Consider the following 17825-nt stretch of genomic DNA (forward strand, 5'->3'; position numbering starts at 1 on the left):
CCCTTCTTCCTTTCCTCCTCAGAGTGAAGCCTTCACTCTCTTCGCTTAAAGTTCCAAGTGTTCACGGTTTTCAAGTCCCTCATCCCTACATGATGTGCTCTCAGAAAACAATAACTTCATTTTTAACCACAGGGTGTGTATCAGAAAATCTTCAAGGAGTGACCTCTTCCAGAAGCCTTTTCTTTTCAACTGGGGTCAATACCTCTATTTGGCTTAAGCGAATGATGTGAAGCTCTAGTGTAGAATGTCAACCAGAAGCAGATTTGGGAACAAGGAACTTTCACATTGTACAGGAGGGAGTTTATTTCTAAACTGTAAAGCCGGTCTACACGGCACATGTTTAAGTATGGGTGTATCTCCCCCAAACTAGGTGAGTTCTTGTACCAAACCATTCACACTTGCTAACCAGGATCCCAGTGAGCCCAACAGCATTTACAAGCCACAGAGGTGAGATGAAGGATAGAGTTGTAGACCTGGGAGCCCTATGACACTGACCAGCTCTTTCCAACCTCACCCCTGGCCTCGATGACTCTGAACTTGCCCATGTGCCCCCCTGGCTCCTCCCAGGATCCCGAGAGTGAGGCCAGAGCAAGAGAGCTATGATTCACAAAAGCCAGCACCCAGAGCCCTTGTCTTGTGCACCCCAGGAGCGGGCACTGATGCCAATGTGTTCATCATCATCTTTGGGGAGAATGGGGACAGCGGGACCCTGGCCCTGAAGCAGTCGGCCAACTGGAACAAGTTCGAGCGGAACAGCACTGACACATTCAACTTTTCCGATATGCTGAGCCTGGGCCACCTCTGCAAGCTGAGGGTCTGGCACGACAACAAAGGTAACTCAGGCTCAAGGTCAAGGTGGGAGGGAGGGCAGGCCTCAGCTCTCCACCTGAGCCCCACCCTGTCTCCCTGACTGCACGTGGACCCTTCTACCCCAGGGTGACAGGGAACCGAAAGCAGTTGATTGCCACCATTTTTTTAAAGTTTATTTATTCATTTATTTATTTTTGGCTGCATTGGGTCTTCGTTGCTGAGCCGGGCTTTCTCTAGTTGCGGTGAATGGGGGCTACTCTTCACTGTAGTGCGGTTTCTCATTGCGGTGGCTTCTCTTGTTGCAGAGCACAGGCTCCAGGCGCGTGGGCTTCAGTAGTTGTGGCACACGGGCTCAGTAGTTGTGGCTTGCGGGCTCTAGAGCACCGGATCAGTAGTTGTGGCGCACAGGCTTAGTTGCTCTGCGGCATATGGGATCTTCCTGGACCAGGGCTTGAACCCGTGTCCCCTGCACTGGCAGGCTGATTCTTAACCACTGCGCCACCAGGGAGGCCCAAATGCCACCATTTTGACTGTTCCATCAGTTAGAACAGCCAATGTTTCTGGACAAATTTTAGTTCCTCCTGCTCCCCCCTGTCCCCCAGGGTGATGAGTAGCCCTTAATTTTCTGTGATGTCGGGGCATTAATTCTACTTAGTTCAGATATAAAAATTAAGAAAACAAGGGCTACATCACCAAATTCACTTCCCATGGATTTTCTATAAAGGATTATGTTTGTTTATTTATAATAGCAAGTCTAAAATTAGTCAAATTCACTTATAAATATGAATGATGGGATAGAATATAAGCCAAGCAAGAAATTTATTTTTAACTTCAAAATACCTAAGGAATACTTTGTCATATCTGTAATAGTGCTGAAGTTCATGTTCAGTGTTTTTTCATTATCCTTTTGTTGTCTTCAGGCCACTCTGAACATTGTTTTCTGGCTTTGGGTCTTTATGTTATACATTATATAATTAGAAAAGAGTTGTTAAATACTAAATTTCACCTCCTTGAGACACATTACTTTCTTAATTTATGTGTTCTAACTCACCCTCTTGTCTTCCATTGAAACTGGCCTCAGCAAAGCTCTTCACTCAAATCCTTCTCCAGTCTTTCCTGAGTTTCCCCCATGAGAGGCCCAGAGGTGTCCTGAGTGTTGTATTTGTCCTTACTTCTTCCACATCCTGACAGAGGACCAGTATGTCTGTCATGGTATCTGATGAAGCCCAACTTGGCAGCTTTAACATGGGTTAAACAGTAAAATTTTTTCAATAACATGGGATAAGCTCTGATTAAGCACAGAGAAAGTACTCAGTCTTCAGAGCAATAATCTAATGAAGATTTGCACAGCTCTCAGTTTTCAAACCTCAGTGTACCCATTCAGTCATTCACTGAGCGAACATTTACAGCATTCACTATGGGCCTAGTGCTCTGTTAAATATGAATGATACAAACATTTGACCCTTAAACAATCTTGTGAATTCCTGCAACAAAAGCACTGAATCATCTCTCTTTTCTACAACCAAGGAATATTGAGGCCCTGTGAAGTTTGAACAACTTACTCAGAATCACACAGCAAGAAAGAGACACAGTCAAAACTCAAATCCAGGTCTTCTGATGCCTGTTCTGGGATACCAGCCCATCCTGCCAGTTCCATTCTGCACCCTCACCAGCCACTGTGCCAACAGGTCAAAAAAGAAGATGAGGAGACGAGGACAGCTTCTTCTACCTCTCTTCACTATGTCCCCCATACATGTTTATTGTCAGGGTATAGAGGGAGGATGACTTCTCCAGAAAAGTGGAAGGGGATGCTTATTCCTCTCCTGTTCATTCTGTGTCATTGTAAGTCTATGGAAAGAAACATACTTGCAAAATATTCTCAAAATATCCCTAATGAATCTCTACTCTTTCCCAATAAGGAAACAAAACAAAGATCCCTGAATTCTTTCTCACTCTCTCATCATCCATTATGATTGTTTTAGAACTAGTAGAAGGTTGGCCGGTGGTCGAAAGTCTGGCTTAACAACAAGAGCCAAATTATTACGATTATCTCCTGCCCCAGACAGTTCATAAGATCAAGATGAGCCACTGCCCATGACAGTCCACAAATGGATCACTCAGTCAAGACAATCACTTCAGTGTTTGAGCAAGATGCCAGGGGCTCAGTAAAAGCACTGAGCTCCATTGTGTGTGTCACCACAAGCCTAATTAGAGTGCTTTGACAGACCAGATTGATGGGGGTGGGTGGGGATGGGGTTTGTCTACCCTAATATCCATGCAAACAGTTTCCTGTTGCAGTGGCCATGCCAGAGGCAAACCATAGTTTAGGAAGTATATTCCTGGGAAGTGTGCCCCTGTCCTAATCAGAAAGAAGCACATTTTATCTCTGGACTGCCAACACACCCTGGCAAGGCATTACTCTTGAGAGCAGGGGCCATGGCTCATTCATATTTATTTTCATAACTGCCTACAAAAGTGCCTGTGGCATAGGAGAGACTCACTAAATCTTAGCTTAGTTGAGACTCCACCACCTCCCCCACTCCCAGGAGAGAGCTAAGAAATACCAAGGCCTTTAATACTGTTCTTCCACAGCCCCTACCTCAGAAGCAACAGAGAAGCAAAGGGACTAAAGCCTTGAGAAGGAAGAAATATTATTCCCAGCCAGTCGGAACAATCCCCTTTGGGTTCGACCACATGATGGGATCAGAGGTCAAGGGGCTCCCTGATCACCTCCTGGTCAGGTCAGAGAACTGGGCAGGGAAGAACTTCATGTAGACCATGATGACCTCCATCCCTTTTCCAAGAAGAGAAGACAGTGTCAGGGCCATTTTTAATATGAAGGTTTCACTCACGGGGTTGTGAGGGTGGAGGGGATGACCAGAAAGACTGAGGATGCCCGTGTTGAAGACCACAGTTCTGGGTAAACACGCTAGAGCCTTTGGAGCTGTGTAGCTGTCCAGGGTACTGACTTCTCTCTGGCTTCTCTCAATTCTGGACTCTGCCACCTGTTTCTAGGGTTCCCACCTTTAAGGCTGACTATTTTCAGCCTGGACTGTTATAGACTTCCCTCAGCTTGCCAAAATGGTTCAAATTACCATACGTCTCATCCTCAACTCACAGCAATAAAAGACAGATAATTGCTGATCCAAGATCAGAGTTCATCTCTGTTTCCTGCCTTCAAAGGCTGCTATCTTGAACTCCATCTAATCTAACTCCACCTGACTAAATATCTGAAACCCTACTGGTTCTTTGTTCCTTGGAGGACTTCTCCTGCTGCTACCACACCTTCAAAGTCTGCCTTCTCCTTCCATCCCAATCTGTTTCTCATCACAGACTTTCCAGAGTCCTCTTAGGCATTCCTGCTCCATGTGGTATCCCTCCTTCCAAACTATCTAGGAAAGCAAAGGCTCACATATTTGAGGAGAATGTTCCAGAAAGTCAAGCAGTAACATTCCAGGAGTCAGGGCTAATGTTTGCCTGTAGTGATGCCTATGTTGCCCCCTTTCTTGTTTTTCTCCTCCTACCTGACATGTCCTTTTCCCAGACAACATGAGCTTTTCAGTTCCTCTACTACTGTAGTCCTAATGATTCCTAACAAGTCCTAACAAGTTTTTATATTGATTTCAGTCAATAAATCAAATATAACCAATTCTCATTATCCACAATAGTTTTGCACTCTAAGGTTGCTGCAAACACTGAACCACTGCTCCTAGGGAAAATACAAGGTTAGGTTCCTGCAGGCCTCTGGTCACAGCATTTTCATCAACCAGTCAATACATAACTTTGTTTTATGTGTGTTCCTGTTTAAAGTCACCTCATCTAATATATATTCTTGATTTATTAACGGTGAACTCATGGTCATCAATACTATAACTCATGCCTAAAGGAACATTATGTGACAAATCTATTTTCTCTGTAAGGTACATCACAGCCTTGTTGCACTTAGAAACCCTAGACAGCTCTCTAGCACTGTGCTTGGGGGGCATTTAAAGCAGCAAAATCACCAACAAAAAGCATAAACATGTAAAAAGAAAAAACCACAGCACTAAATAGACCACACAAAGGACACTTATTCACAGTGTGAGAGCTGAAACAAGGGGGTGGAGCACCATCTTGTTTAACCTCAGCTGGCAACATGTGCATCAGACAGCTCAAATTTTTTGCCACTCTGCACATGTCCATGAATAACTGTGAAAGCACTGTGAGTATTGATTTTAGGGTTACAAATAAACTTTAGCAAGTAGGTTAATTTGTAAATATGGATAATACACAAATAATAAGGTTCAACTGGATCTATCTTTGAAAAGGTGATATTTAAGCTAAGACCTGAAGTATTGATAGGAATAGACAGTGGGTGAGGTGTGGTGTTTACCAGAAATGAAGCATATTTGAGGCAGAGTGAATAGAAAACATAAAAGCCCTGAAATATAAAAAAATATTGATATGTTCCAGAAATGAAAGAAGAGTTCAGAATGACTACAAAATAGGGAATGGGGTTGGGAGCTAGCAAGTACACTGGAATCAGGCTGTGCAAGGTATTATAAGCCATGTCAAGGATTGGGTCTTTATCCTAATTGTCCTGAGAAGCCATCAGGGGATCTCAGAACAGTAGTCACATGGGGAAGATTATCATTGTATCTGTGGGGGATAGGTTAAATGGAAAAGAAAAAAAGTTCAAAAGACCAGCTAAGAGATGAAGGGAGATAATGATGTTTTGCACAATGATGGTAGCAGTGGGGAATGGAGAAAATGTAGAAAGATTTGAGAAATATTTAAGGCAGAAAGCTTATTAAAGGTTTGGCTAAGAAGGAAACTTGAGCAAGAATGGTGAGGATGCTTGAGGAGTTTCTTCATCTTGATATGTTTAATCTAAAGGTCTGGAAGACATCTAAGAGGTGATAGCTAGTAACAGTGGGGTCTGGAGCTCAGGAGGAAAACTAGTTGGGAGATATTGATCTGAGATATTGATCTAAGAGTTGTTAGTGCAGAGACATTACTGAAGCCATGAGAGTGATAAAAGCATTTGTGGAGGAAGTGCAGCTTGAGAAAAACAAAAGTGGCCGAGAGCAGATTCCTGAGAATTCCAACCTTTGAGGTTAGATAATAGAAGGGAAGGAAGAGGAGAAGGAGGAAGAAAAGGGGAGGAAAATGGATTACCTCAACATTTTTTACTTCCAAAGGGGAATGTGTCTGGGGAGATGGACCCTGTCTGGGGAACTCTGTAATGTTGAGGATAGTTCACTGGCCATGAGATCCCAAGAAGTGGTGTGTTGGTTCATGATGCCATAGTTTCCTGGGCATAAATTTAATAAAGGAAATATGAAACCACATTCATTTTCAAATAGCAAAGCAATTTAAACTATTTAAAATGTTTATTTCTCCCTAGCAAATTCCCAGAATCCCTTGATGAGAAATTTTTTTATGCAGCCAAACATTTAAATCACTGTAACAAGGGAAAAGGAGGGGAAGATAAACAGCCTTCTGTCACTTATGGATTCATGTTTATAAGACAAAAATGTTCGTCATTGCCTCCTAAGTACTCCTCCCCCTTCCCCCCCCCCCACACACAGATTGTCAGGGAAACTTTCTCACCTAGCCTCACCCTCTCTGTTTTCTTGTCCTTTTTGTAATGTGGAATTGCCTTTTGATTCCTGGCTGTTCCAGCCCATCCAGTGAATGGTGTGGTACATATGAATTTGCAACAATGAGAAATCTCTAAGATGAACTTCCATTAAAAAGGTTTTCTCTTCTCTTCACTCTCTTCTCTTTCCTAGCTCTCTGAACTTCAAGGCCAGCCCTTGTTTAAATTTTACCTGGCAGGAAATAACTTACATCTTTGGCCAAGCTAACAGTTATTCATAAATAGATACCCAAGAGATGAGTTTTCACCTGAAATTCTCTTCCCCTGATAAATTCTAATGCATCCTTCAAACTCCAGATTAACTACCACTTTTTACATGAAATGAAATTAGATGCTCCTTACTCGATGCTCCCGAACTGTTCTGTTTATATATCTCTATTCGTAGCTCTGACTGTGCTGAATTGTAATTGTCTTGCCAATTACAACTGGCAGATTTTGAGTCTCTAAACAGTAGGTCTCTAACTTGTTTGATTCAACTTTGAATTCTCAGTGCCTTGCACTTAGTAGCTATTTAATAATTATGTGAACAAATGACTAAATTCATGTCAAACATCAGCTTGTAGCAGCTTCTTAAGCCTAAATGGATGACTCCAAATGCCATCCTTTTCTGGACTCCCAGGGAAATCTCTTTCTCTTCTCTAAGTGTTTGAGAAGCCTTCAGATGTAGCACATCCTATCAGACACTCCTTCAAAGCATTTGTAATTCTCCAAAGGCAGATTTAGTGGGTCGAATATTCCCCCTGAATTCTTGGCCACCTAGAACCTTTATTAGTTAAGGATTTTGAGATGAAATCATCCTGGATTTAGGGTGGTTCCTAAATCCAACGACTTCTGTCTCTATAAGAAGACGAGACAACACAAAGAGACATATGGAGAAGAAGGCCATGTGAAGATAGAGGCAGAGACCAGAAATAGAGAACACAGCTCAAAGACGTTGAATGCCAGGGATTGCCAGGATCTACCCAGAGTTAGGAAGAGGCCAGGAGGATTCTTTCTTGGAGTCTTCAGAAGGATCATGACCCCACTGACACCTTGTTTTCAGACTTGTAGCCTCCAGGGTGGTGAGAGAATAAGTTTCTTTTTTTTTTTTAGGCCACTAAGTTTGTGGTAATTTGTTACAGGAGCCCTAAGAATTGAACACAGTAAGGAAGAGGCTCTTCCAGGGAATAGTGAAGACTTCCTGAGGGCTCCAATTCAATCACCTTTCTGCAGCAAAATATCTGCCTCAGGATTTGCTGCTGGATAGAAAAATATTCAAGGCCATTGGGCCAAGATAAAATGCACCAAATCAGAGTGAAGTCCCATCAGAGAGCCTGAAGTCAGCAAGGTTAACTGCAGCAGCTTAAAGTACAGTGAGGTGGTCCAGAGCTATAATTCTCAAGGTGGTGTCAAGTTGGGATCTGCTTGACAAACTCATTGCTCTTAACTTTTGCAGCTGGGGTCTCCTTAGCCCTGCAGGCAGTTCAGTGGTAACTGGGGCTCAGAAACCAACTATTCTTCTAAGCAGGAAAAAGAGGAAGAATCTAGAACTAAAAGGCATCAGACTAGTTTCTGTTTCTATGTGCTTGACATTTAATTCCAGCCCCTGAGACTTCTGCCTTGTGATCTAACTCCCAACATGCACCCTGCCATGATTACATCTCCCTGTTTATGATTAACAAACTCTCTTATGTACTAACCTCCTCACTGTAAGTTCTTCCTATTGCCTTACCTTACTTCAACCATCCCCCAGAATAGTCATTATATTTGTAACTACATGCTTAGTCTCTGTCTCCCTTATTTATCAGCTCCAGGAGTACCATTGTCATATTCGTTGCTCTTTCCCTAATGCCTATCACACTGCCTGTAATATAGTAGGAACTTAATATAGAATTTATTTATACCTCTGTTTCGGTCCCTCTGATCATTCCTGTCTTTTTATGCCTCCACCACAAGGAACCCATATTTCTCCCAAATCAGAATTTTTCCTTGTGTCTTAGTACTTTCAAAAATTGAGTTCTGGCCATGAACCTCAGGGTCATCACTAGGTCCTCTAATAATGGCTGTCCCCACTCCTTAGACACTATGCACATACCTAGACTTTCTCAGTTTTCTCAAGAAAAAACTGCATTTTTCTGCATTTTTCTTCTATGCAAAAACTCTGCATTCAAATGTCTCATCACTGTCAAAACCTTGAAAGAAAAGGGAGGCAGTTCAGCACCTTGGACAGCTCTAAGCCATCCTAAGGATTGTTTGTTGCTACTACTTTGGCTCTTCAAAGAACTTGATGCCTCCCTTGGATAATTGCCTTTGGCCCCATAATGGCTCTTGAACTTAAAGAAATCCCAAGTCATTGATGTTAATCTCTTCCCTTTGTAAGCAGAGAAGTGGCCTTCTCCTCTCCAACCAGACTTTGGATCTGAAAGCAGGATCCTATCATCGGCAGGGGAAGAAAGATTTTTGTGTCTTCATTGAGCCCAAGTGGTTGGGATACTAGGGTCAGGAGAGGAACAAGGTTCTGTGCCTAACTTCTTCTTTATAGTAACTTTCTCTTCCAGAGATGAAAGTTTAAATATTAATATAAGTCAAGACAGCTAGATATGTATAATGAACTTCCACATACCCATCACATGGATTCAACACATGATTTGTCATACCTGCTTTACCCTTTTAACCTTTTTTTTCTTTTTTGGTTTCTTTTTGGTTGCTGAAAGATATAAAATCAAATCCTAAACCTCATGTCATTTCGCCCAAACATATTTAGTATGCTTCTCTTTTAAAAGTAGATATTTTTCTCAATGCCATTATCACACTTAACAATGATTTATTTATATCATCCAATTTCCACTCCATATGCAAATTTCCTTAATAACATAAAAAATGTCTTTGTACTTTTGGTTTTATGTGAATCAGGATGCAAACAAGGTCCACACAGCATATTTAGTTGTTATGCTTCTTTAGTCTCCTTTCATGAAGAGCCATACCTAATCCCTTTATTTTTTCATGCCATTGACTGTTGAAGGAACTGGGTCCAATGATCTATAAAATTTCCACACTCCAGACCTGCCTGTTTGCTTCTTCATGGTATCATTGCTTCTTTATTCCCCATATTTCCTACAATCTGGAGGTCAGCTCTAAAGGCTTGATTAGCTTCAGGTTCAACATTCTTTGGCAAGAATGCCTTATAGGTGGTATCAAGGCTACTTTAAAATGGGACCTGTGTCCTTCGTATTACATCACAGCTGTCTCAGTCTTACTGATGCTCACATCTAATGGTGGATCCAGGGGCTGTCTGCTTGATTCCTCCATTGTAAAGCTCCCCCCATCACTCTTCATCTAATGGCTTCTCCCAGTGATGATCAATTAGGGTTACAAATGATTTTCTAATTGTTATTTCTTATCCACTTATTAGCTAGAATTTTTCTGTAAAAAATTGTCCCTCGGGCTATTTGATTACCATGAAATATAGTTCATAGATGAAAATCAAGATAAATGATTAATTCTTCCCCTTAATTCCAATTACCCAGATAGCTTTTACAACACTGAACAAATTATAACAGAGTGTTTATTTTCTAATTCATCTTGTTCTTCTTGCTTGCTTCCTTTGAAAACTCTGATGAAATGAAGAATTTTTTTTTATCACAGAATGAATTTATATATTTTCTTTTGAATAATATAAGTTCATAGAAATATAAAGGACCACAGAAATCACGTACTTTAACCCAGTCACATTGCTCAAGTAAGGAAACTGAGGCAAGGAGATATTATAATACGTTCAGTATGGTGGGTATGCTGAGAATGCAGTCCAGATTTGCCAAATCCATGTGTGTCATTCTGGGCGTCCTAGTTTGGATGATGTACATGTGAAAGTGTCTGTGGAAGAATAATAGCTAGATTCTTGTATTCTTTAATAGCTAGGACTGTGATGGTTCCATATCTCACTTCAAACCATCTATTTATCTTGTTTAAGAAATTTTGTTTACTCACATGGACCTTAGCTTGACAAAAAAAAAAACCTAAGAGTTCACTATAGAAAGTAAATATAATTTATCAATTCTATGTTTATTGAGCATTAAGTCAATATCCCTGTGATGCAATCAAGAAGTCATAAGACCTGGTTCCCACACCTTAAAATCTAACTGGATAGGGAGGATGGGAGGGAGGGAGATGCAAGAGGGAAGAGATATGGAAACATATGTATATGTATAACTGATTCACTTTGTTATAAAGCAGAAACTAACACACCATTGTAAAGCAATTATACTTCAATAAAGATGTTTAAAAAAAAATCTAACTGGAGAAGTCAGACACACAACATAAAATCACCATAAAAGAGTTAGTTCATGTTCATGACCTCAATAGCAAAGATTTCCCAAGCCATCTGTGTTCATAGCCAAGTGAATGGACAGATGATGAATGCTATGGGACTGGGGAGTTTGGAGGGTCTCATGGAGGAGGTGGGGCCTAAGTTGTCCAGAGGATAGGTGGGAATTTAGGGCAGGGAAATAGCTTGGAGCCTTAATGAAGAGGAAGGAAATGCTAAAGTGGTGCTGAATAAATCTATCTAACTGGGGTGGAGGATTTGCATTAGGGGTCTTCCTTATTGAGGTAAGGAATGAAGTGTATGGAGACAGGGTGAAGAAAGCCCTACATATGAAAACACAGAATTGGACCCTTTTTTCCCATCAGGTATGGAAGGCCACTGAGGAATTGCAGGTAATAGATGGCATGATGAAATCCAGGAAGCATGTAACAGTCAGTCTCACTCCCATTCAGAATCTGCCCTGTCTTGGCTGGAAAGATTGGGACCCCATGCTCATTCAGTTTTTAAGCTTTTTTCTTATAGTAAACCTTAGGACATTTGGGATAAAATAATCAATTCTACTAGCGCAGGCCACTGCTCCCTGGTGGGGCTTTGAATTATTTTCCCCCTCCACTCACAGAATGTTACCACCAGTGTCCTTCTTCCTTGTTCTTCCCTATTCACTAATAGTGCACACTCATGCATTCAATAAACATTTGTTGAATAATGTGCTAAGCATTGCTCTAGGCACTAAAATATAGTGGTGGATATATCAGGCAAGACCCCTGCTTTCATGGGGCTTACAACCTAGTAAAAGACAGACAATATATAGACAATGTGCAAGGAAATAAAAACAAAATTATTTCAGATTGTGAAATGGGTATATGTTGATGTGATGGCAAGTAACTGAGGATGAGGAAACCTCTGCAAATAGTGTGATTAGGAAAGGTCTTCCCAAAGACAGGACATTTGATCTGACACCTCAGTGATGAAACACTATGGGCATTCAGAGCCTGGGGTATATTGTTCCAAGCAGACAAAAAAGTATACGCAAAGTTTCCAAGGCAAGACTGGATTTCATATATTAAGGTACTAAAAGGCCAGTGTAAGTGAAATATAGTAAGTAAAATTGCAAGTAGTATGAAACGAAATCAGAATGGAAAGGGACAAAGTCATGTCGATTCTTAGAGTTGTTAGTGAGCTGTTTGTATTTTATTCTGAGAGTGCTGGGAAGCCATTGAAGGGTTTTCTATGGAGAAGTCACAAAATCCGATTTATGATTTTAAAAGATCACTATGATGCATGTAGAAGTATAGTAATTATGCCATTGCATATAGAAGTAAAAGTCTGGTTAGCAACTAATTATCCATCAATAAGAACAAGGTAGACAATTTCTTTTGTGTGCATACAATGGAATACCATGCAACTGTGAAAAAGGATGGACAGATATTTATGTACTGATATAGACTGTAAGTGAAAAGGTAAGATGTCAGGCAGTGTGGAGTGTTTGCTATATTTGTGTAAAAAAATAAAGTAGGACTCTAAAAGAGGAGACTTTGTAAAGAAATGGATTCTCTAATGGTGCGATTCAGATGGTTCCCTATTGGTCTATGGTGGAGACCATCCAGGTAGTGCTGGACACACAACTAGCCATGCTATAACTGTGGGTCTGTCAACTTCTCTGGTGTCTTCACCAGCAGAACCCAGCCACATGGCATCAGCCTGCCCAGAGCTGCCTGTTCCCATGTTTGATAGGTTATTAGTCTAGAAAGTTGTGGTAGGATCCCTGTTAATCACATCCAACATTTCCAAAACAAGGCAACTAAATACGCAGTGAGCATGAAGCTGAGAATGAAGCTTCTTTATCTCAGAATGGTTGGGGTTAGCCTGCTATTTACCATGGAAGAAGTTTCTTTGCAGAATCAAACTTGAAAAGAGAATTGGGGATGGGGTGAGACAATGCCATGCTTTCAGAGGAGAGAGGACAGGGGGATGCAGAGGGAAGGGAGCAACCTGCCAAGAAGCAGCAGGGCAACCCGGGCCAGGTAGGCTCCTCCTCTGGTTGTCTTCAGCCACACACTGGGGCACTGGATTGCCTGTGGATAAAGTCAAAGCCAGCCCAGAATCCACCCTTCCCATCAGCCCACTACTTTCCTCTGTCACCACCCTGCCTGGAGCTCAGGAAGTGTAATTCAGGAGTGAAACCTGCCCAGGACGTAGAGCAGGGTGAAGAGTGCATTCCAGCAACAGAAGTGATCTCATGATGACCCACCTCTCCAGTTAATGTCATCCCCCTCCACTAACACTCACACACACTCATGCACACACTAACACAAAATTCTCATTGATTCCCATTGATCATTATTGCCATGATATCATAGAAAGACCATCATCCTGGAGGAGAAGAGATGACCCTGATACATTAAGCCAAGGTGTGGCTCTGGGACCAACCAGCAGAACCAGCAGCACTGAGAACTGGTTAGAGAAAGAAATTCCTGGACCCCACTACAAACCTACTGAATCAGAATCTCTGGGGGTGGGGCCCAGTTATCTGTTTTAACAAAGCCCTCCAGGTAATTGCGATGCAGGCTCAAGTTCTCAGCCTTGGCTACACATTGGATTCACCTGGGAAGCTTTAAAGACTGTTGATGCCTGGGTCATGCTCCAGAGATCCTGTAGTAGTTGATTTGGATAAGGCCTGGACTGGGAATCACCTCATTCATATTCTCTGTCTCTCTCACACACACACACACACACACACACACACACACACACGGTAGGGGATTGGGGGAGAGCAAAGAATGTCTTCCACTGGGACATCTTCCAACAGGACCAACGATTTGTCTTCTCTTCCTCTGCCTCCCTCTTCACTCCCTCTTCCTTCCTATGTTCTGCTCTCGAAGCCTGTTAGGACTGCTTCCATGGGTCTGACATGCACCATCTCTAGACTGAATACTTCGAGCCTTATTAAGCAGTTTAATTAGTGTATGATAGTATCAGGAATCATCTCAGAAAGCAACCAATTTACAAACTTACAGATGGAATTGGTCCTAATGCAGGAAAGTAAATATATTTATTGAGTTTTAAAAAGTTTATCACTGGCTTCCCTGGTGGCGCAGTGGTTGAGAATCTGCCTGCCAAGCAGGGGACACAGGTTCGAGCCCTGGTCTGGGAAGATCCCACATGCCGCGGAGCGACTGTAAGCCACAATTGCTGAGCCTGCGCGTCTAGAGCCTGTGTTCCGCAACAAGAGAGGCCGCGATAGTGAGAGGCCCGCGCACCGTGATGAAGAGTGGCCCCCACTTGCCGCAACTGGAGAAAGCCCTCGCACAGAAACGAAGACCCAACACAGCCATAAATAAATAAATAAATAAAATTAAAAAAAAAAAAGTTTATCATAAATACTGACATTTTAAAATAAAGCACCTTAAGTGTATCTAACAGAATGTAAACACTCGAGCAGTTTGATGCCCACATTTATCCACTTAAACGAATACCCAGACTGTTACTAGTCAAATATTTCACATCATTTCTTAATCTTTTTGAACTTATATTCTATGTGATTCTGAAAAGATGAGGAACAGAGAGGTGAAGTAACTTGCCCAAGGTCACATAGCATGTATATGGCAGCTCTGGGTATGAATCCAGATATCTCGCTTCGGATTCTGTTATTTCAATTTATTACTAACCATTTGTTATTTACATTTTGAATTTAAATAAAACTTAAAATATGCATGCCAAAAAAATTTTGTTGATAAAATAACTCACCACTTTTTAACTCGACAGAACTATTTTAAAATTTAACTTGTTTTAGGACTCGCTGTTTTCCACTTTCAGTAAAGATCTATGTTTTAAAACATATGAAGTACTTTTTACACTGGGAATGAAGCTATACTAGGACTGCCAGTATGTATGCTCTGCCCATGAGCCTTAATATCTACTCCCTGTGGACTGGGCAACTGGAAGTGTGTGTCCATCTTTGTGTGTCTCTTTGTGTTTATAACCCTTGAGACCAATGGCAAGATCTAGAGTTGTTGCTTTGAGCAGTGTCTGATCCTAGAGAATGGCTTTTTGGCGGGGACAGTGGGACTCCCCCATGGCCCTAGGTGGCACAAGAAGGCAAGATGTGAGAATAGAATATATACATGCCTTCCTTGTAGGGTTACCTTGTGGACATACTATGGACATATACATATTAAATGACATACACGGACCCTCTAAGAGTTCATGAACCCAAATTAAGGATTTTGCAAGAGAATTATAGCCTCTGGGCTAGAAGTGTCTCAGAGATAATCTAACCCAACCCTTCATTTCATCAACAAGTAGACAAAGGCCCAGGAGGACAGAGAACTTGTCCAGGGCCACACAGCCAGTGGGCAGGGGGAGTGGAAGTCTAATAGGGGAGGGAGAGAGAGCACGTTCAGCTCCCAGTCTCCATGTCTCTTTCCTACAGGGATATTTCCTGGCTGGCACCTGAGCTATGTCGACGTGAAGGACAATTCCCGTGATGAGACCTTCCGTTTCCAATGTGACTGCTGGCTCTCCAAGAATGAGGGCGACAGGCAGACGGTCCGCGACTTTGCCTGTGCCAACAATGAGATCCACGATGAGCTGGAGGAGACCAGTATGTGGGGAGACCGGTGGGCCCTGCTTAGATTCAGCCTGGGCTGAATCTTCAGTTAAACGAGAGTTAGCTCAGGAGGGAGGTGGGAACAATGTTGGAAAATCTAAAGAAGGAACCCTTACAGCTGCAGGGGAATCAGATGCCCAATGAAGGAAATAATATTGGAGAGGTACATAAGTAAGCACCCTAAATGTTGTTTCGTGGACCTGGAACAGCCAAGATACTGGTACCAGCTCATGGTCCCAAATCACAGGGACTAATTAGGTAGAGGAAAACCCATAGGGGACAAGCTTACTCTGCCCTGAGGGCTGGGCTGGGCAGTTTGATGTGATGCTCCCTCTGGTTTATTTTTTTGTCATGGACTCTCTCCAATTGATGTCTATGACAACAGCCACCAAATCAAGCCTTCCTGGAAACAGAATGTGCAGGGCAGCCAGCTTCTCCACCAACCACTTTCTCTTTGGTTCCTTCCTCAGGGGATGTTTAAAGGGAAAGAGTAATTGGTCCCTGAGGTGGATGGCCATCCAGGACCAGGGAAGTGTTTCTTTCATACGGATGCTAGTATCTGCATCCAACAGATTTGACAAAGGCTTATCAATAGCACAGCCTGATGTGAAGAAAGGATTTTCCAACCTTAGCTATTAAGGTAACACTAGCTGCATGAAGACATAAACCCCCAAATCTCAATGGCTAAATACAACAAAATTTGTTTCTCACTCACGTAATAAACTGTCCAGTGCGAGTGTTTGGCAAGAGGCCTTCCACACTGTGATTCAGGGACCCAAGCTCTTCTCATCTGTCTGACATTTTCAACACGTGACTCCCACATTTCTTGCAGAGGGAAAAGAGAGCATGGAGAAGGCACACTCCCCTACCTTCTTAACATATTAACTCACATTCTATTAGTCATGCAGCTCTACCTAGATGGAAAGGCATCTGGGTAATGCCATACCTGGCTGGACAGTCACTCCCTGGCAAGCACTGTACACCACGTGGCAAGGGAAGCATGGATCCTTGGTGGAAAGCCACTCAGCCTTCTCCACCATGCCGTCCAAACTACCCAATGATGGACTTAGCTACGTCAAGAGGTAGTGAACACTGATGTCCCTGGGAGCATTCAAACAAGGGCCAACTACTCATCTGTCAGCTTTACTGCATGGCGATTCCTGCCCTAATTCAGAGGGTGAACTCTCAGCTTCTGTAATTGCACTTACTGGGAAGTTACTGGGGGCCCAGTTTTATTTTAGATGCTAAGTGCGATGCACACTGCTTTGTGATTTCTAGTTTATTTGTGTTGACCTTTGTCCATGTGTAGTTCTCCCTACACAACTGTAAGCTCCCAAAGGTCGAGGACAAAATCACTCATGTCTGTAGCCCTCTGCAGCTCTCTAGGCTTTGGGACTTAGTAGGTACACAAGTCGTTACTGCTCAGCAAATGGAAGAAGATGCAGTCAGTCGTTTTCCTTAGAGCCTCACAATCTCATTAGAGAGAGAGGCTAATATACAAATGCCAACACAAGCAGTAGAGGTTCCTTGGGCCATTGGTGTTCAGGGGAGAAGAGATTCGTGAGGCTGGGAGAATAACCACTGAGCTTCCTTCCCAGATTTCCTGCCAAACAGCTGCTAAGACCTACGGGATTTGGGTTGGCAGGGAGATTGGCAGGGGGGAAGCGGCACTTGCATTATTTCCAGAAGGATGTGTGTGGGCCAGAGATGGGAGGGCAGGGACACGCAGCCCAGGAGAAGCCCTGGATCAGTCCATCTTTACTAGGAGCCTGCAGAGGGCAGAGTGGCGCCCTCTAGGCTGCCCACAGGGGGACAGACAGTGACACCCATGTCCTAAGATGGAGGCTTATCCTGGGGAGAGCCAGGGACGCAGTTCAAGCCAATCATTTCAACCCTCAGCTAATTTTATTTAACCACTTGGCAAATACTTATTGAAAACCTACTAAGTGCCACGGCCTAGTGTGGGTTCTGGGGACACACTAATGAATAAAGCAGAGACCCTGCCCTCGTGGCACTTACATTCTGTGTCTGTGTCCCCAGGGGCACCTCTGGGCACTTGGCTTGTGAGAATAAACATGCTCTCATACTTGAACAGAGCTTCACGTGTGTGAAAGCATTCCACACATCCCCTGCTCTCACCGGGTCCTCGCCACCCCACTCCCACCCTATGAGCTAGATAGGGGGCAAATTCACCCCTCTATATCATAGGTAAGGAAAACCAAAAACCAGAAGGTGAAGTGACATGTCTAAGGCCAACCATAGCTATTAGGACGCACGTATCCTGGTTCCTAGACCAGGACTCATTGCACCACCGCAGCCCTATTGGGCCTGGCTGGTACTCCAGATGGATCCATTGCCCCACGTTGTTTAGCCTCCTGTTTTCTGCCTTCACCTCCAACTCTTGTTAGCAGTTCCTGAAGCTGCTCCCCATCCTCTGCAAGCATCTGCCTCTGCAGGTGATT

General features: G+C 42.9%; 1 protein-coding gene across 2 annotated transcripts in view; it reads left to right on the forward strand.

Annotated features, from left to right (window-relative positions):
- The window catches only part of LOXHD1 (lipoxygenase homology PLAT domains 1), a 227425-nt gene that overhangs the window by 198573 nt on the left and 11027 nt on the right, over positions 1-17825 (forward strand). For both annotated transcript variants that reach the window (XM_057526953.1, XM_007197197.2), the window contains 2 exons: positions 648-833; positions 15187-15357. In XM_057526953.1, coding sequence (XP_057382936.1) covers positions 648-833; positions 15187-15357 — 357 coding nt within the window. The remainder of the gene's footprint in view (positions 1-647; positions 834-15186; positions 15358-17825) is intronic.

The sequence above is a fragment of the Balaenoptera acutorostrata genome, chromosome 13 (genome assembly GCF_949987535.1).
Source record: "Balaenoptera acutorostrata chromosome 13, mBalAcu1.1, whole genome shotgun sequence".
In the NCBI taxonomy this organism is placed as follows: domain Eukaryota; kingdom Metazoa; phylum Chordata; class Mammalia; order Artiodactyla; family Balaenopteridae; genus Balaenoptera; species Balaenoptera acutorostrata.